We start from the raw sequence: 20,283 nt of genomic DNA, 5'->3' as shown, positions 1-20,283 counted from the left end.
GAGATGCGCTGGATTTCGCTAGAGAGACGAGGCTCTCCCTATCTGCCCACGTCGCCCTTGGCAAGTTGCGCAGCAGCGGAGCGGGTCGAGGGACGCTCCCTCGGGGGAGCAGCGCATCCCACCGGTGCGCACCGGCGGGACGGCCGCGGCGCCCCTCCCAAATGCCAGCGGGTGCGGGCAGGCCCCGGCCCGGCCGTCAGACATTTCCCCGCCAGCCTCCGCTGCTCGGGACTCGGCGACTCCATGCGCTGAGCCCGGCACCTTCCTGCTGGCGCTGCGCGTTCCCTGCCCGTCTCCATCCTTCCCCAGCGCTCCCGAGAGAGCCAGCTGCCTGCCGGTGAGAGGTGAGCGCGCACAGTCGCTGTACACGTTTTCATGTCACGTCGTGTTGATACACCCGCACGGGTGCTGTGCCGTGTGTGTGCTACAGACGTGATACAGCGGCGGTCCCCTCTCCGCGCAGCTGCCTGTCCGCACAGCCCCACCAACCTCTGTAGGTGCCGATACCCACACCTGTACCGGCGGGGAGCATGTGACACACGTGTGCGACCCGCCGCCAGCCGGGCACAGCCCGCCGGGCCGCCGCTCGTCCCGTCCCGTCCCCGCCCCGCGGGCACGGCCCGAGCGCGGCGCACGGAGCCCCGCGGGGCGGAGCGGTGGCGGGCGGGAGCGCTGACGTCACGACACAGGCCCCGCCCCCGCGGCTCCGCTTCCGCCCGGTTGCCGGGGAGACGCGTCCACAGCGCGGAAATCTCCGCGAGCGCGGAGCCCGCCCGGCGCCGCCATGAGCCAGAGGCAGGTCCTGCAAGGTAGGCTGGACCGGGCGAGCGGGGCCGGGGGAGCGGGGCTGGCGCGGGGCTCGCCCGCCGCTCGCTGACCCCGCGCTCCGGCGCTGCCGCCCGCAGTGTTCGAGCAGTACCAGCGCGCCCGGTCGCAGTTCGCGCAGGCGGTGGCCGACCTCGCCGCCCGCCCGCAGAGCATCGACACTCTCCAAAGTGCAGGTACGAGGGAGCCCGCGGGGTTTTGCGCGTCCCGGGGCGGGGGCACCGCGGGGCAGCCGCGGCCTTTCCCTGTTTGTGGTTTTTTATCTCACTTCTCCCCCATTGTCCGCTCGGTTTCCGGAGGTCTTTTTCCAGTAGGATTTGGCCCCCACCCTGCATGCCGAGTCTCCCTGGCTGCGGTGGGAAAGTAAATTGCGCTGGTCGGCTGCGGGCGGCTGCCCCGCGTGCCTGTGCTGGGGTGGATGTCTCTGGCTGAGAGAGACCTCCAGTTTATTCCAAGGAAAAATTCTCAGTACAATCCTTTTTAAAACTTACTTCCTCCCTGTTCCGATATAGCTTTATATAAAGTACAGAAATTAGAGTTCTCGATGAAGCCAGCATTAACTTGCTAAGGAAATTTTTCTTTATTTTAGAATTAAAAAAAAATTACACTGGCTTTACAAGTTGTTCCTAAATTCTTCTTTCTGTCGGCAGTTTGGCTCAGTTTAGGAGGGATTTGCTTTTGTTATATTGCTGTCATGGGATGTCATGAACCAAATTGAACATTTTTAGAAAGAGGAGCTGCGGGAGCAGTTCTACCAGCTGTTCTGCTGCTGGCATCTGGCAGACCCACTCCGCTCAGCCAAAGTTCCTGAGCTTAAAAGAGGAAAAAGAAGTGCCTAGTAATTGATTACCTGAATGACAGTTTGAAAACGTGCTATAGATCAGTGGTTGGTTTGCCATGTGGTATTCATGAACTGATTATGTTTTGGTGTGTCTTGATTTTGTTCTTAATACTTGTTTCCCAGATCTAATAAAGCTATCAGTCTTTTATTAAATACAATGACATCTAACAAGCAAATGAAAAAGAAAACAAATGGTGTAAATATTTACAACTTTCTTTTATTGTATTTACAACCGTTAATTAACATTGTTTTTTAAAAATTTATCACTTAAATTTTTGCTAAGGAAACATTTCATTATGGGAATAACATGTTGACACCAGGCCTTTTGTATTACCTTGCCATGGCTCTTGATTTTTTTTGTTTTGTTTTCCATCTTTTAGTGAGTTAATGCCACTGGGGTAGTTTATACAAGTGATCTCTGTTTGCCAAAGGGACATCTTGGCTATGGGAATAATTTATGCCTCATTTGTATGAAGAGGTCCTTCTGTGTCCTTTTATAGTCCCGGTTTTAGCAGCTCCCAGAGAGAGACCCCAGATAGGCAGGCTTCTTATAGCTCAGCATTTTAAAAATGCAGAAAGTTCCAATTTTAAAAAAGCAATCAAAGTGCCAAGCTAACTTTAATTGAATTGCATTTCTTTTCAAAATATCTATTTTGATGTAATCTGGTTGGTAACTTTACCTCAGAACTGATTTGTTGCTTGTGCAGAACAAATAATAGGTTCAGAAGCCTGAAAGTTTCTTCTGCGCACAGCTGGTCTGAAGGTTAAATTTGCAAGGATCAGGCTCTGGGTAGTAATGTGGAAACATGTATTTGTGTAGATTATCGTACTTGGCTGTTTCTGGTCATGAGCTGCTTTTCCACAAGCTTTAGTTTTTCAAATGCTGGACAAGAGAGGAATGCCTGCAGATATGACTGCTACAATTTATTTGGAAGGCACATAGAAATTTTACCATCTTTCCCACCTGTGCCTTTAAAAATACTTTGTAGTTATATAATTGCAATGAGAGCTGTTAATTTTGGCCTTTTCTGCTTGTGCTAGATACAAGTTTAAAAACCTCCTCCTAAATTATGTGTGATTGTTTTTCTTCAACACCTTCCACCAAATAAAACTGGTCCTTTTATTAAAACAAATATTTTGGGACACTGCTGTCTAGCAGATAATTGGTGTGCCTCTTATGGTCTTAATCTAGTGAGTGCTGGAGCAATGATTTAGGAAAGATGACTGTCTATATGTATCTCTGTATAAATCTGTATTTAAAAGGGTTTGGGGCTTGTTTCTTATTATGGTGAATAAGAATTCTTGCCATCCCTTATGGCGATCACTGTTTTAAGAACATGAGAAAAGTCTTTGCACACTGTCATTTTACATTAGCTGTAGGGATCAGGGACACCTTGCAGGGTTCTTTTGTTGGATCTCAAAAGTTGTCAGGGTTTAGTATCTTTCTGGCAAAAGCAGAAGGCAAGATTGCAGTGACTTGAATTTGAACAAAATTAAATCCTTAACATGTACTGTCATGTACTCTTGTATTAATGGCGTCAGTTTATATTCCTGGAATAAGAATGAAAGATGAGTACTCAAGGAATAAAGCATCTGATCCAGTTTTAGAAGTCTTTTTGATAAATACTTAACATCTTATAGGGAAAATAAAGTTTGAGACTTAAAAAAAAACTAGTTTGAGACCTTATTCTTTGTGGAGGTGTCTCTGGACACCATTCTAACACCATGAAAGATGGAGGTGTTGAAAATGTAATTCTTTACTACCCTCTAAGCCCTGCTTCTGTGGTGTTAAACGGGGTACAAGCAGTGGTATTGCTGCACATTCAGAGCCTTCAGCCTGGAGGGAGCAAGCAGCCAGGATCATAGGCACAAGTTCCTTATACTGCCTTGACTGTTGAGAAACCTTAAGGTGCTATTGTTGTGGAGACTCCTGTGTAAGGAAAACTGGTGGGAAGCTGAAAAGAAAGTCAGAGAGGGCCAATAGGAAGCCCACCTTTTCTTAGGGCATCTGAATTCTGAGGCTTCTGTATTTCATCAAGTTCTGGAGCTGCTTTTCCCACTGGGCAGAAATCTCAAAGATGTTGTAACCAGGGAACTGGAATCTGGCCCGGGGCTTTGGCACATTTGCATGGCACTGGCTCTTTCCTGGTCAAGAATGTCCTGGGGGGTTAGTGTCTGAGAGATTAACAACTTTCTGGTGGCAAGGAAGTGCAAGGAATGATCAGAGAGATTCTTCTATTGGAACTCATTCCTGTGTGTTTTCCAACTCTCTGATTTGCTTGGGTGAAGTTTTCCTTATGATTAAATACTACCACGAAAAATTGCAGGATTTGTCATTTGAATGTTTAATTAGTTGGTACTTGAGGAGAAAAGCCTGCTCCAAAACTCCTATACATTTTCCATTTAGCAAATATAAATGTGAAACAATGACATACATTTTATCAAATCTTGTTTCTTGAGGGCTGCTGTCTAATGGGTGAAGCTACTTTGGTAGTAATGGCTTTTAATATACTCTTTAAAAATAAATCTATTGATTTGGCAGCTACTGCTTATGAAGTTTGGTACTAGAATGCATTATTCAGCTCCACACCCCTCATCCCTCCAAAATTTAAAATCCCAGAACCAGGTTATTTTCAGTTATAATGGCAGATGAACTTGAGCTCTTGTTCTCTGAGAACACCGAGATTTAGGCAGCTGTCTGTCTTTTAAAAGAGGTAGGTGAAAATCTGAAGTACTTCTAGTATCTAGTATGTTTATAACAGTGGTAGTCACTGAAGGTCTAATTCTTAGTTTTTTTCCTTGTGAAGTGCAGTGCTCTGTAATAAACAACCCCTTTGAAATTGCATTTTGCTTTGATTTTTTGGAGGCATTTACAATTCAGGATTAATACATGTATCAGAATAATTGTTTCTGGGTATTAGTTTTTTGATTGATTATTTGATTATTTTTTATTTATTTTTCTTGTGTTAGAACATGTGGTGATGAGAATGTTGCTTTAAATATGTGAGTTATTTAATGCTATTGCAATTAAGAAACAGTTAAGTCTTGCTACTTCGACTGTAAAGATATTATGGGATCAGCTCTTTAACCCCTTTCTTGGAGCTAATCACATTCTTAAGTGTAATGGCTGTGGAAGTAATGGGAGAAGCTGAGTACAGAATATGGGAAAACAGATCTGTGTGCTGCAGGGGCCCTGCACACCTGCCTTCCCTTCACATTGCTGCTGGGGTATTTTATCATCTCAGGAAGATAGCTTCAACTGCTGTTCCTCTGCCTTGTGGACTTGCTGGCCAGTCTGCAGGGTTCCAGGAAAATTCCAAAGTGTCACTGTAAATGAAGATCCTCTCCCAGTGAATCTCTTCCAACTCCTCCCACTCCATCAGCCCACAGCCCTGAGCCCAGGTCTCCCTTCCATTCTGCTTGGTATCAAGCTGCTTCTCAGGCCTTGTACTCTGGTCCTGAGCCCTCTCTTCTGCTTTTACGTCTGGGCTTTTTCTCTGTACCTGTTCCACACAGCACATGCTGGCAAGAGCTAAAGCCTGGAGGCAGTGCTTATCTGAATCAGACTAGGGCTCCACCAGCAGCCTCTCCTGTTTCGTGGTCTGTTTTTCTGTAGGTAAAGGGTGATGTCATCAGTGTTGGTTCTTTGATGGCTCCAGACCTATTCCACTGGTGACAGGTTTTAAAAGCTATATTTCTGAATCTCTGGATTGGTTTTAGGAGCCTTTTTTTTTTTTTTTTTTTTTAAGAAAATGCTGTTCAAATTGATTTCCCTCCTCCAGTTACATTGAATCTTTTTGCCCATACTTTTCTCAACTTTTCATTCTGATCTATGTATTTTAAATGTACTGGTTTTGAATGTGACAGTTGGACACTTGGCCTTGTGTAGTCAGAACCAGACCCTAGGAAGGGATTTTAGCATATAATTCCATATTTATATAATATTAAAGAATATGATCTGATAGCACTGTGCTCAGTAGAAAGCCTGGAAGCAGTTGGATCTTGCAAGTGGATATGCATGGACACTCCAGTGCCCCCAAGTTGCCAGTTTCAACACTGGAGTTTATGTACCCCCTTTTGTAAAGGATACACACAGCTTTGGGTTTCTTTTTTGGTTGGTTGTTTTGTTGTTTTTGTTTGTTTTGGTTTTATGTTTTCTAAAAATTATTTTTATTTTGAGTTAAAAGCTTTACTGAGCTTTAGCAGCAGGAGAAGTGGGAGAGTGTGGCATAAAAGACAAAAGGCTGTCTTTGCAGTTGTAGTGGATCTGGTATGGAGAGTGGCTTTCCCAAAGGCTTGATGACATTGTGGTGCCCGATGAAGGGAAGAAGGAGGCTGGAGGAAAGTACAAGAGAGATGACAGAGAAGGAGAAAATAAATGCAGCTAAAGCTGGAGGATTGACTGTTTTTGTAACTCAATCAAGTGAAAGCTCAGCTGTTCCAGGATACCTCCTCTTCTCAGTCTCTTGGCCTGTCTGGAGATTTGCAAGTAAGATGTCAAAATCAGAATTTTTTAGAAACTTTAGTCTCAACAAGTGGACATTAAAAAGAAGCAGCTCCTTGTGACTACCTTGGTTTTGGTGTGTCTGTGCACAATTGCATGGGGGCCACTAACAGCCTTGTAAGGGGTATTTTCAGAAATTTGTCCTCTTGTAACAGGATTAGTTCTGCTTCATTAATGCAGAAACAGGGCCTGGCATCTAAGGAGGAGAAACTCACTGTTCCTCAATCCTTCAGGAATCTTCAGTGATATTGTCAAACTGAATCTGCATTATGTCCCATACCATCTGGTTGTTACTGTACGAATTACTTGATCAGCCAGAGTCTCTGTAACCAAACTCTATATTCCCTCTGATCTCTAAAGGATGGTAGTTGTGCTGGGTGTGGAGCTGTCGCAGTGGAGAGTCCTTTCTTGTGATGAGTCACACTTGAGGAGTATGTACTTGAGACTTGCACACTCTGCTGTCTCTGGAAGAGGCTGTGTCAAGACAAGTGAGTGTGAAAATTCTCTCTCACTGCTCCTCTGGAAAATTTTTTATAAGTAGGAGATTTAAAACCTACTGCTATGCAGCTCCTAGAGAAAGGTAGTTGAAGATAGGATGTTGGGGTGAGGCAGAAATAAATTTTCATTTTATTTCCTTGTTAAATCAGCTGAATTCAACATGAGGAGCTCTGAAAAATCAAGCTGAAATGATGAATATTTGAGTGCTAATGTTAGCTCTGTGAATGTTCTAAATGTACCAGGTAGTGCACAAAAGTGAGAAGACGTTATCTTGGTTCAAAGCATAAATTAGAAGGACAGCATCTTCAAGACAAGAGTGTGTCCAGAGACAACAATAGTGTAGAATTTTTTCCCCGTTTTAATACAGAAATTATTTTCTCTTTAAGGAAGGAAGATAAGGTAGGAGCAGTCATATTCAGATGCAGAAATGGAAAGAATTTCCAGTATAGTGATGTTACTCTGATTTGTGACTAGTCAAGTTTGACAAGGGTTTGATGGGCATGGGAGGAGGGTAGAAGTATTTTGCATGAATTCCATGTTGTTTTCCCCAAAAAATCAAAATGGCCAAGCAAAGATTCCTATCTCCAGAACAGCAGCTGGTTCTTTGCTACAGAAACTTAGAATGAAAAAAAATTGGAACCTGCTGCTGCCCTGAGTGATTTTTTTTTGGTCTGTTTTCCAGATAGGCAGCAGCCAGCACTTTTGCTTGCTAAAGGAAAGTACATCAGGCCTGTGTGTAACAGCTCCACTTGAGAAGTGTGTGTTAAGAGTGATTCAGCTTCTAAAGTGTGTCACTCTTTGGAACAAATTAGAGTGGGAAACTGAGGATAGAAAGGGGAATCATTCCTTGCTCAATGTCAGTCAAGGTTCTGTGATGCAAGAGAGAATATTTGGCAGTAATTCTCTGTTACTCAGTTTCTGAGTGCTAGTGGGAACTCTTCCAAAATAAATCTAGTCCAATAGTCTAAGCGCCTTATTTTGTAGTTTAGTTTCTGTGTGGTTGCTTTTGAATTAGAGTTAATGAATTTCCTACTTCTGTCACAACAGACTTATTTAGAAGAAGACCAAAGAGTTCTGAAGTTTTCAGCAACAAGACACCGCTACTCTATGATCTGTATGGCCCTGTTCACTTGAGTAAATGATCAAGATAAAAGGAAGTTGTTGGAAGGTTCTTGCCTATTTTACTGCTCTAAGTAATGTTAAATGCATTTGAATTTAATTAAAAATGCTGATAGGAATCCTGGCTTGGACCTCTTTGGAGGAGTAAACTGCTGTAAACAAGATAGATGAAAGGAAGAGATCAAATAAAGAGGTCACCAAATACAGCTGTGTCTGGAACAAAGAGCTGGGTTGGGCCCAGTGCAGGAAAGCCTCATCCTGTCCTTTACAGCACTATGTTCAAAAGTCATAGAAGAAAAAGTTGGATATCTTGGCTTTCCTATAGGTGTTTTAGTGGAGACTGTAGAATTTCTATGTAGCTGTTCTCACACTCTCAGAATTAATTATTTTTTTTCCTAAGTGCTATAAAGAAGGAAATACTAGGTTTGCTGAAGATATATAAATGATGACAATGGTAAACTCCTCAAGGAGTTGGTCTTGCAGAGTAATTGGAGGTGATGGAAAGCATATTAACACTGAGAAAGAAAGTTTTAAGAGAAGGTGGAAAGTAGAGGTAAAAGCTTTTAGTTATGTTCAATGCACAGGCATAGTCTAGTCCTATATATACTTCTCTCAATTCTCAGTTAATTTGATGTGAATATAAAGCTTGTGTCATACCAGGAATTGTTTATTCTTTGTCTTGTTTCTCCAAACCCCATTCCATTATAATTACTTGTCCACTTTAATTCATTCCAGTATAATTATTTGTCACTGTCTCTTCTTACATTCAAACATGACTTTAAGAAAATCCAGTCCTACAGAGGACCAGCACAGTTGCTGTTATTTCTAAACCTGGGTTTTTTTTTCTAACCCTGCTGTAACATTTTGTGTTCTTTCTTCAAACAGTAACTCCCGTTTAATTTTTCATCTCTTTCTTCACTATAAGTTGTACCACCTAAAGTAATTCACATTAGAATATTTTGTGCTGATGCTTGAATGTCATCATCAAACTTTACATGGTTTATACTTTCATGAAATGGAAGGCATTGGTCATGGGGAGGCATGTTGCTTGGAAGCATTTTCAGATTGGAGGTTTTAGGCTGTTCCAAAAGTGAAAGCTGTATCAGCTATCTTGAAAATACAAGATCTCACTTTTGGAACAACTCAAAGCATATATATGTACGTAAATCTTGTTAAATGTGGTTTTACATTTTTTGCAGTGGGTAGGTATGTCATAAAGGTCAGAAATGTGTCACAAGGTCTGGACCTAGCTCCTGGGTAAAGTGATTCTAGTCTCTTTAAATTTCACTTGATTTGAGATCATCAGAATTTAACAGATGTCTGACACATCCTGGTTTAATGTCCCAGCCTTCAGACTTGGCTTTTTTAGGGTCAGGACACTGCATGCTGAAGTGCTCCTTTCCTTCTCCTCCAGCCACTTCTGACAGGCTCTTTTACATCAGTAAAATTACTTTTCCCCCTTTCTTTTTAGATTTTCTATTTATTTAATAATCTTGTTTTCTTATTATCTCAAGTCAAGTAATATCTGTACATTAGATACAAGTGAACTTCTAATTGTTTCAGCTTCACTGAAATACCTTTAATGTACATCGTAAGAACAGTGTAAGGTCTCCTAAGGAATTTCAGCAGCTGTTTGACCATGCAACTGATGTTAGAGAGAAGGACAGGAAAATACCCTCCCACAGAGGGTGTGGATGACTGGCTAGAAGATAACAGATGATACATGGCATTGGCTCCAACTCATATGTTTATTTTTACTTCTAATTTGTCATATAAAGTATTTAGTGGTTTTTGATATGAAGCATAACTTGCTAACGACTCTATACCTCCTACTGAGAGTTCATGAGAAGATGTCAGTATGATGACCACATTCTGAAGTAGTGATTTCTGCAAAGTGCTAAATGAATTCACATTGATCTTACAATACTGAAGGATCTATCTTTTGTCATTTGGTACACAGGAGGCCTCTTTCAGCTCCCAGTGGCTTTAACAGAAGGCTGAGCAGGCCCCAGCTATATTACAGACTTGTTTCCATAGGTTCAGTTTACTTTTCTGCTTTTGTTATGTGTCCCCCTGAAACCTGTGTTACTTTGTCTTGTGAACAGGCTGGGAGGCTGTACCTCTCATTCCAGTGCAGCTTTTGTCTAGAGTATTGACCTTCCTAAAAATTTGTTAGTGGATAGTATGGCCTTCATGGTTAGTTTTTTGTGTCCTCCTTCCCAGCCCCTTCAGAGCCATGTATAGATGATTTGGCCATTTTCTTCTTGCTGGGAGCAATTTGGTTTTGGTGTAAAATAAAGGTGAGAATTTTACCGCTTGTCTACTTATTTTTTTTTTCTTTTTAGGGAAAGAAGTATGCCACAGGTGTAACTTGTTATAGCCTCCATCCCTCTGGACTCCTTGGTCTGAGGTCCTCAGCTTTTCCTTGTCATGGAGTACCTGTTTTACACCTGTGTGTTTGTTGCTTGCCATTAGGCAATGTCCTCCTGTTGGGGCACTGTCACACCAGAAGGCCTTTGTTCAGTGCTAATAACATACAAGCCCTTGAGAAGGCAAGTCTTGCTTTCTTTCACCGTTGCTCAACTAGATCTTTATATTTGTAGAAAAATTTAGTGGAAAGCACTGAGAGAGCTGATATGAAGATACCTGTAGCTCTGAGTGTTCATTGTGCTGTTGTAACACATCTGCATTTTCAGAGACCTCTGCTTTCTGGCTAAGGTGTAAAGCTCCAAAATGTCAATTCATGGAGCTGTCTGCTACAGGGACAGCACATTTAAAGAATTACAATACAAGTAATTTTCTCTTCCCAGACCTTATGAATCACATTCTTTATATAACCATTTGGTTCTCATTTCTATCCCTACTGAAGAGTCATAGTTTGACAGGAAGAACTTCCACACATAGATTGGTCATCTTTGATCATCATTCCCTTTCACTGAATCTTTTTCAGTTCTATTCTAGTGGAGGGTATTCAATGTAGTATAGTGATGCTTTAGCCTCTACCCCTTTCCAAATAATCCTGAGCACTCTCTGCAGGTAAAGTTTCTTCTCTACTACTGAGCAAGAGCTGGGATCTCTATGGAACTGTCTGTTCTAACATTGAGATTTTTCTTCTAGTTGGTAATCATCTGTTTGGAGTCCATCACTGCATATGTGAAGTTGGAGTTGGGTTTTCTGCATGAGGTCCATTTAATTTGCCGTTTTGTTATCCAGTCGTTCAGTTTGTAGTTTCTTAGTGTTTCCTTTGCTACTACTTTCATATTTTTTGTGCTTAGCTGATATGCTGTGAAGTCATCAGTGAAAACAGATCATAAATAATAACATGATAAGAAAATCTACAGCTCTTCTATCTGGAGTGTAATGTATTATGGATATTGGTCTTCAGTCATTGCTTATAACAGATGAAATGTAATTTGGTGTAATTCAATCTAGAAGTTCTGCTAGCATGATGAATGAGGGACATGCCAATGTCTTCTCACAAGGCTCTCCAGGTGGAGTTTCCTGTGCACATGGTAACGTATGCATTTTATGTATGTTTGAATATAATTTAGTTTCTTGTGTAAACTTGAAGATGTATTTTGTAGACATTTGAATACACCTTATTTCTACATGTGACTTTTTTTTATATTTCAGAATTGTTTTGTACCTGTGAGAAGTGGGCAGAAATATTGCTATACATCAGCAGTGCTATCCAAGTGCCAGCTTAATTTCAGCAGAACACCTGGATTTCCTACATGTTCTTATTCCCTGGAAGAGTAATTTAATAGGTTTTTATGACTAAAGGCAAATGTTTAGAAAAACTTCTGCTTATCAAATCGGCTTTTGTCTTCTTGCTGCAACTCAGGTGTAGTGTGTTTGCTGAGACCTCTTTTGATGGATGTCATTCCAAGTATTCGACAGACCAGCGCCTTGGCTCTTGGGAGACTTGGTGATTATGATGTGAAGCTGGCAGAGGCAATTGTGAAGGCAGGCATTCTTCCACAGCTCATATGTTCATTGCCTGAGGAGAATGTAAGGCATGATTGTTCTCTTAAGTAACATTTTTAAAAACTATTATACAGGGAAAGGGAATTCTTTATGTATCAGCATCTGCTGTTATTCTAATAGGACATTAAATGTATTGAAGTCAGAGCTTCATGTAGGTTTGAATCCCTGAGAGATCACTGTGTACTGTATGCCTAAGTTTAACATCAAATAAGCTTGACTTTAAAATACTGTATTATCCTTTAATGCACTATAGGAAATACGTTCATTGCACTGTAATGTTTTTAAAATGTTGAGTGATACTTTGTAAAAGGTCCCCCTTCAAAAAGGAGACAGTTTGGAGGTTGTGGTGATAATTGACTAGGTTTTGTCTGTAATACCAGGCACGTGTAAAATACATATAAAACCCCTGAATTATGTACAGAAATGCTTAGTATGTCCAAATGCAGGCCTATGAAAATCTGTAGCATGAGAAAAAACAAACCTCTGACACAGGAAAATATATGGAAAGGTTTTCATCTTCATATTTGTTAAAATCAAGCAAAGTACAGTCACAACTGCAATGCAAATAAATCTGTTGGTCTCTTTCACTCCCTTCCTCACATTTTTCTTCAAGATCTCTGTCTCTTTCAGCTTTGATTTTTCGAATGATGCTACCCTAGATTAACAAAAATACCTTCATGTAAGGTTCCTAATGGCTAGAAACTGACAGCTGAAGAGTTTAGTGCACTGATATCACAACCATACTTATGTTGCAGCTTTGACTTAAGAAAAGTAGATTTGCAATGGAAATATAATTTGGAAAACCATATATTTTCATTTTCAACCTTTTGAGGAAAACAAAGATGTAAATGTACTCATTGCATATTTTTTGTGCATATAGAATCCTTGCCTATACAATTAAAATTGAAAAAGAAAGCGCTAAAGAAAAGCTTTGATGGCAAGATACTGGTATAGTATGAAAATAACATAAAGATTTTAATTAGGCAAGGTTATAAACATTTTGGTTATTTTATTTCTATTTTAAGGGAAGATGTGGGACAAAACTCTACCCACTGTTGGTTTGGAAACTACCCCCCTGCTACATTAGCACCCCCTCACTAAATTAGCTCAAGTACCCTGAGATAGAGTAATTAGGAGAAGCAAATGCAGGACTTGTGTGAGGTCATGGAAATGCCTTGGTGACTGAGGGCAAGTGAAGGAAACTCATGCAGTTCATGTAGAGTTTAGCAAGCAGACAGTTTGTCACTTCCCACAGGCAAAAAAGCCTTTTTCATTCCACTCACTTTTAGTGCATCAACATCTGTATTTAAGGATGAGATTCTTTGAGCACACAGTGAATGCTATTTCTACTGATTTATGGGAACAGTCACAGGGTAACATCCCAGATCAATGTTTTATCAATTAAATGGAGCAAAATTCAGTTTTACAGCATATTCTGACTATGCCTGTGAATGTGATTTGTTTGAAAAGAATGTGTTTTGAATAATGAAAACAAAGAAGTGTTTTTCTTTGCCAGGGGCATAATTAATTAATAGAAACAACATACCCATATTTGTACAGACACAGACTTATGTAAACATATATGGCTCCATTGAGTTCAGCAAAACTTACAGTAACTTACATTATCTAAGGATTTGACCTGACCTAAGCATTTGTCTGTACTGTTTCCCTTGAATTCTGTTCCCCCTAAATGAAGTCTAATGCTTTGCTTGTAAATGATGTTTAATGTACCTGCTTGTAGACCTTAACTTAGAAAACTGGATTTTTGACATAAAGGAATTTTATCAATACTGGTAAACTAAGGAAGGTAAGGGCATGTGTTGGAGCACTGAAAGATGACTGTGCTCGTTAATCAGTAGCATGCTCTCTGATGTGGTTTTAGCCAATGCCAGCATCAAACTACTCAACAATGCTTGGACATTGCTTAAGGGGTAGCACAAGTCAGGAACAGGTTCCAGTAGCATAGATAAGGCCATTGTGCTTTGAGGAAAGAGTAGTTTAGGTGGATGGATGTGTTATGCTGTGTCACCTTCCTTTAGGGCCAGGGAATGGGCCTGGGTACATTTTAATTCTTGGGGGCCATTACAGATACTGTTCTCTTGCCATATCTTAGTGCTTTAGATGAGGGTTTTGAAGGTGTTTGTGTACCTTACAGGATGCACAAAAGCACTCACGTGGTTCTTTGTTTTTCTGGACTTGATCCAGAAGGGATGTGGGCTTTGCATTGTATAAATATTGGGTACCTTGAGAGTAGGACTAGCACTGTAGAGTGCCTAGGCTCCCTGTTCAGAGGAGGGGAGAATCAAGCATCTTGGGATGAGATCAAAGCCAGCTGGCATACGGAGAGAGCCCTCTAGAGCTTGTCCATAGGGGTCATCTGCCAGGCACATAGGCATACCAGCAGGTTACTTGTGCCCCTATGAATCTTTCCCTTCATGAGGGAGGTGGACTGTCTTTAGCACAACATGGTTTTCTCTGGCCAGAGTACTTTAAGTGGGCTCTGGATTTTGAAAATGTAAGGCAGTAGAAGAAACTTAATGGTCAGCTTTCATTACTAATGGCAGTTATAAAACTGCAGGAGGAGGCTGAAATGTGACTTTTTGAGGGAGGACTTAACTCTGCTTTTAGAAGAAATCACTGCTGCAGTTTATGTGGGAACCCCACGCTGTGTGCAGTGTCATTATTATATATACGTACTGAAAACAATATTTGTTCCAGCACTGAGGGAGATGGGCAGAACTGAGACGGGAGGTAAGACTTCATGTGCTCTTATGACAAAAGGGCCAGGGTGCTTAGTCCTATTCAAAGTGAGCTTTTTCTAGACACAGGCAGGAGTAAAATTGGAGGCTGCTTGGTCAAAATGGAGGGTTATTCAGTATCAGGTGTTGGTGTGATGGGTTTTCAGTATCCTAGCTGTGGGTTTTAGGCAGTGTTTAGGCATTTCAGGATTCAGATCCTAAACTCTTTTATTTGATCTAATTCTCTCTGTCTCCGTTTCCTGTTTGCTAATGTAAGTAGTGTTTTCTCATAGAGATGTTGTGAGGGTATCTATTTTAGAAAGTGTAAAACCTTACAAGTGTTACAGATGGATAAAATTATTTTAGGAGCTTGCCCTGCATAACATGTGTAATCTGGTTAAATATGTTAAGAGTTAATTTTTGCAGCTCTTGTTGTTCACTATTCACTTAAACAAACAGACTTACCTAGACTACTGTCTTTTTCCCATATCCTCTTAGTTCTCTCATTTTTTCTGTTTGTTTATGCACTTGCTGTGCATCATATTTCATATGATGAGCTGTCCCAAAGAACTGTAAGTTCCTTATTTGTGTGGTGTCTAGTGGTCTTGATTTGGATCTGTATTGAGATATTGCTGCTACTAAAAAAGTCTAATTTAGGCATGTCTGTATTATATTATGCTTTGAACTTCTTAATGTTAGTGAAAGTTTGTTTGTTTCTGATTTGTCTAGCGTTACTACAAGAAAACAGCTGCATTTGTGCTAAGAGCAATTGCTAAACATTCTCCACAACTAGCTCAGGCAATAGTTCAGTGTGGAGCACTGGAAATGCTCGTGATTTGCTTGGAAGATTTTGACCCTGGAGTCAAAGAAAGTGCGTCTTGGGCATTGGGGTATATTGCCCGACACAATCCAGGTAACAAGTTTCATGTGTATAATCTTTCATCTTAATGTCATGTGATAATAATAATAAATGGTGTTATTTTGGTAAATAGAACAAGATGCTTTTTATTCTCTAGCGTTACAAAATTTTTAATTTTGGATAAAACCCAAGTGTAACTGTACCATTCCAACAATGCTATACCTTTTTGTGGGAAACTGGCATACCTGACACCAGCAGTGCCCAGGTATGAGGGGTGATTTAAGAGATGTGTTTGGCCCGTTGCCAGAAAAGGACACTCTACTCTATTCCTCTTCATGAAGAGATTTCTGAATCTTTATATATTGTGTAGGTGTTACTGCAGAACCATGTTTCTTTTGCTCGGCATTAGTTCTTCTTTTATATACACAGTTGAATGGAGAAGCCTAGGGAGAAGCAAGTTTCATGCAGCTTACAGTAGTGTTTGCAGGATAAATAGGCCAAACTTATTGCACTATGTTATCATTAGCCAGCGGACCACACTACTCTCTGAGAGTCAGGAATAGATCCTAGGAATCCAATATTGAGTAGTTCACTGCTGTCTCACAGGCAGTTGTATAACTCACTGGTGGTGTCATGTTCCTATTTAAAAGCTGATCCACGTGGTTGATAGTTCTTTTACCAGCTATTTATATAGTTCAAGTAAAAGTTTAGAGTGTGAATGAAAGAACTGAGGGAAGAAAGTGCTAGCTTGAAGGGTTTGGAGAATTGGTTAGTGTTCGTATTGTTCAAAGTTAAACTAATTTTACTATCATAACATTAACTTATGGTTTTGGCTCTAAAATGTACATAGACTGATTCTGGAAATGATTTTCTTTTTTTTTTAATCAATACGGAATGTTGGACTGCAGAAGGCATGGGGGATTCCCCTTTCCCATTTAGAGGGTTAGCTTACTGGGAAAGTCTCCAAACTTGTTAGCACCTTTTTAACAGACTGCATTTTCTGGGGAGCAAATTAATTCTTGGGACACCTCTGTGGTAATGATCTTACATCATATGGTCATCAGGATTGAATTCCACTCTTGGTGAAAAATAATTGTTCCTTCCATCTGAAGGGTATTTATTTAAATATCAAAAGCGTTCATTTGTATAAATGTGTGTGGTGTGTGTGTCTGTGTTACTCTTAACATAAACATTTCTGCAGTTTTGTTATGTCATTAAATCAATATTGAGTCGCTTCAATTGCCCTTCATGCTATTCACTGCGTGAATGCTGACTGAGCTTTAGGGTGATCCAGTTCACTCTCTGACAGCATTGTCTGCAAAGATGGAGGTGATGTGGGGCTATTGAAGACAACAAATTCCTTGTACAAATTTTTATTCCATGGTTATGAATAATTTATTCACTGATGGTGAATGGGTGCATACCTTATGTCAATTTACAACGACAATAAGAACAGTGGCCTCAGAAATTAGGTTGAAATTGTGAGTGCTACCAAGCTGCAAGCATCAGGACATAGACAGATCACTAGATGTAATCAGTAAAAACCCCTGAATGCCAACAAAAGCCCACCAAAAGATCCCTGAAAAAAATGCCCAGCTACAGCCAATTTAGGGGGATTTACCTGCCTCTATAACACAGTCACAGGACGTCTCTAAAATCATTATTTAAAGTAAGGAGTTATACTGAAAAAAGATCATTCTATGCATCATATGTTTCTTACACTGGTACAAACATGCCTTTGCAACATTATGTTTTTGGAGATGTGATACAAAGATAGAAAAATGGGATATGAAGATTTCTTCTTGTCAATAGCTGGTGTTTACTGTTCAAGAAACTCTGGATTAGACTGACATGCTCCTGTTGACAAAATTTGCTGGTTATGATTTTCTGTCATTGACTTTCTGTGGACACATAATGCAGCTTTACCTTTAAAAATAGAGCTGTGTGTGAAATCGTTTCCCCCAGCCACAAAAGGTTTTTCAGTTTCAAAAATTGTTATAGCTCTGAACTGGGACAATATTAAGACAAGACTTTTTCTCCTGAAAAGATTGGGGGTAGAGAGACTTGTTTGCCCCAGCAAGAAAAGTTCAATAATTAGGCTATATCTCTGGGATTAAAGTCCTGATCTGTTTTAGGCTGGATGTGAACCTCTGTCTTCATGAGTGCAGTCTAAGTCTCCTGGCATTCAGTGATAACTGCAATGGTGAGGGTCTCTGCTTTTGAACAGAAACTGCATCCATGACCCAGTAAAGCTACTAAGAACTGCAGAGTGTGTTCCCATGAAAAGACTTCCATTTTGGGAAATTGAAGCTTTCCCCCTCCTTCCCCGTGATGAAAACACTCTGCTTAGCAAGTTCCATACTAACTTCATACAAAAATCTCTTAAAATGCAGTTCTTCTGTGAACAGATGTCGCCAGAAGGCCTGTGAGACTTTAGGTCAAGACAAATGTCTCATGATGTTTCAAGATGCTAGAAATCTTGCCAGGTCAGATTCTAAAATTTAGAAAGTGCTTTTGCAGTTCTGTTCTTTTTTTCCCTTTGAGCTGAATTTCAGATACTGATTTTACTTCAAAGTGTACAAATCAGTGTGCTGTGATTCTGCCATTCATTATTTCTACTATTTGCATTTAAAAAGAACTGTAAATGTTTCAAATACCACAAATGCCATCAGGTCCATGAGAAATATTTTGTAACATTTTATTTATATTAATTTAAAGTGCAAAATTGTTTTCTTTGAAGTATACAGATAATTTGGCCTTCCATTTTCTTTGTCTGCATTAAAGGTGTAATTTATTGTCTCATACCTGAGTCTGACCTCCATCCTCCTGATGAAAGGTTTTCCCACTGGTTCCAGGAATCTTTAGTGCTGTGGTTGTAGCGGCCTGCATAAACCTCTGATTTTGAAGTGCAGCCTTTGGGCTACTTGATTTAGTCTTTCTATGTGGCCATAAGGTGATCACACAGTCCTCAGAAAAATACAGTATTGGTGGTTGTTTTTGTCAAAACCTGTTGTTTCCCGTGGATGCAGCTGCTACCATAGCAAGGTCTGTTTGAGAACCCTAATCTGAACTGAAACTTGCATTCCTTCCAACCAGGGCTTTTGCTGCTGCTCTGCTATGGGAATATAATATTGTATATTGTCAATGTAATATTGAACTGATTTTCTTTCTCCGGGGACAACCTGGACATTCACTTTCTCACCTTCATCTTTTTTGTCTTCATCTGGTTTTTTTTAATCCATACTATTATTGCCAATGTGTTAATATTAATAGGGTTTTTTTTTTCCTTAACACCTTAAAATAGTTTAGAATATTCCTGTAAGACTTCCCATTGTTTTCAGTGGATATGTAGGTAGGATCTTGAATTCACTTTGTTGCCTTTCCCCTCTTTCTGATGACATAAACCCGTGATGAGTCTTCAACTTACTTTGAATTAATGTTTTCATCCCTGATGAGTACTTTTCTATCGAGACAAACCAGTGCAACTCTAGTACAACTTGTAGAAGTTGTACTAGAAGGCATCTCAGACTCCAAAATCTGTCTTTGTTAGTCTTTCTTCTACATCCATTTGAGTCTTGTCTGCAGTATCTCAACTTGTTAAAATCTTCCTCGTGTAGATCCGGTGAAAGCAATTAATTTATGGTCAGTTTTGAGCCACAGTTCTCTTGTGTCTGAACATGCAGAGTTCAATTTCCTACTTCCATTCACATAGGCAGAAGTTCAAATTTATCATCATGTACTTGGACAAGTTCCTCCCGTTGTACCCCAATGTGAGTTCCAAGCCTGTGGTTTTCATAACCTTCTGTGGAATTAAATGAAGTTCATACATTAGCTTTTCTCTGCTGTCTTTCTCCTCTGCAGGTATGGGTCTTGTCTTTACTCTTATAATACAGCCGTGGTGTAGTATTTGGAAGAGTATTTTTGTAATTTGTTTCAGTTATTTTAATTTTTCTGACAGAATATTTGGTTTTAAAAATTTCTTATTTCCAAGTTTGTTTTTGCCTCCATCTCCTTCTCAGTCTAATTTTTTTTCCCACCATTGTCTGTGTTTCTAATTGGATGGCAAAGTTTCATGAATCCTTTGGTGTATAATCTGCATTAAAGATGTTCTACAAGTAGGAAGGTTAACTGAGTCTTTTTTAGAGGAAAAAAAAAAACCAACCTACAATTTATAATAGAATCATTAATATGCAGAATTGTAATTTTGGGCTGAATTTGCAGAGAAACACAATGGGAAATACTGTATTTCCTTTCTTCCCTGCCTCAGCTTTTCTGTTTTTCTGACAGTCCATTTATTACTTGTCTCTCTTGACACATGGTCCAGCCCTCCATGTGGTAAGTTATTAGCCATGAACCTTATAAACACCAGTGGAAGAAAAACCATTTAATTACCCATGACCAACAGTAACCATCAGTATTTAAATGATATCAGACTTCTAACAGCAAGAGCTGATCTAAATTGAATCAGATTTAGTTTGCTCTTTTGAAATAACTTTTACGGTTACTTAGGAAGCCTGAGTGTAGCTGTGACCTGAAAGTACTGCTCTTTCTCTCCCTGCTTGAACTTCATGATTTTAGCTCATAAAACGTCAAAGAAGCCCATTCTTCTAGCACCTTGTCCCTCTTGACATCAGTTTCTTGATATTAGCATTTCCCAGCAGACTGGGGGCAAGGAGCTGGTTGAAGTTCTGAGGCACAGTCAGAGGAGTTAATCTGGACTGTTGGTCAGTAGATCACCATGTGTTCCACTTGGTCAGTGCACAGCAGCAAAACACAATCTGAGGAAACCCAGCATGGCTTTCTCCATGAAAAGCTGACTGTAGCTTGTACCACTTACATTGATCAGTTCCTTTTCAGATTTTTTACATACATTTCAGGTACATTTTACTTCAGATTTTTAAAACTGAAGATA

The 20,283-nt window shown here is 40.2% G+C and overlaps 1 protein-coding gene across 1 annotated transcript in view; it reads left to right on the top strand.

Moving 5' to 3' along the window:
• Window positions 1-724: 724 nt before the first annotated feature.
• Window positions 725-20,283, top strand: part of SPAG6 (sperm associated antigen 6) — a 36,759-nt gene continuing 17,200 nt past the window's right edge. The window contains exons 1-4 of the mRNA XM_015615185.1: window positions 725-809; window positions 906-1,001; window positions 11,632-11,798; window positions 15,242-15,425. Of these exons, the coding sequence (XP_015470671.1) occupies window positions 785-809; window positions 906-1,001; window positions 11,632-11,798; window positions 15,242-15,425 (472 nt within the window). The 5' untranslated portion in view covers window positions 725-784. The remainder of the gene's footprint in view (window positions 810-905; window positions 1,002-11,631; window positions 11,799-15,241; window positions 15,426-20,283) is intronic.

Source organism: Parus major, chromosome 2, assembly GCF_001522545.3.
Source record: "Parus major isolate Abel chromosome 2, Parus_major1.1, whole genome shotgun sequence".
In the NCBI taxonomy this organism is placed as follows: Eukaryota; Metazoa; Chordata; class Aves; order Passeriformes; family Paridae; genus Parus; species Parus major.
The sequence above is the reverse complement of the archived record's forward strand: the minus strand, read 5'-3'. Positions and strand labels throughout refer to the sequence as shown.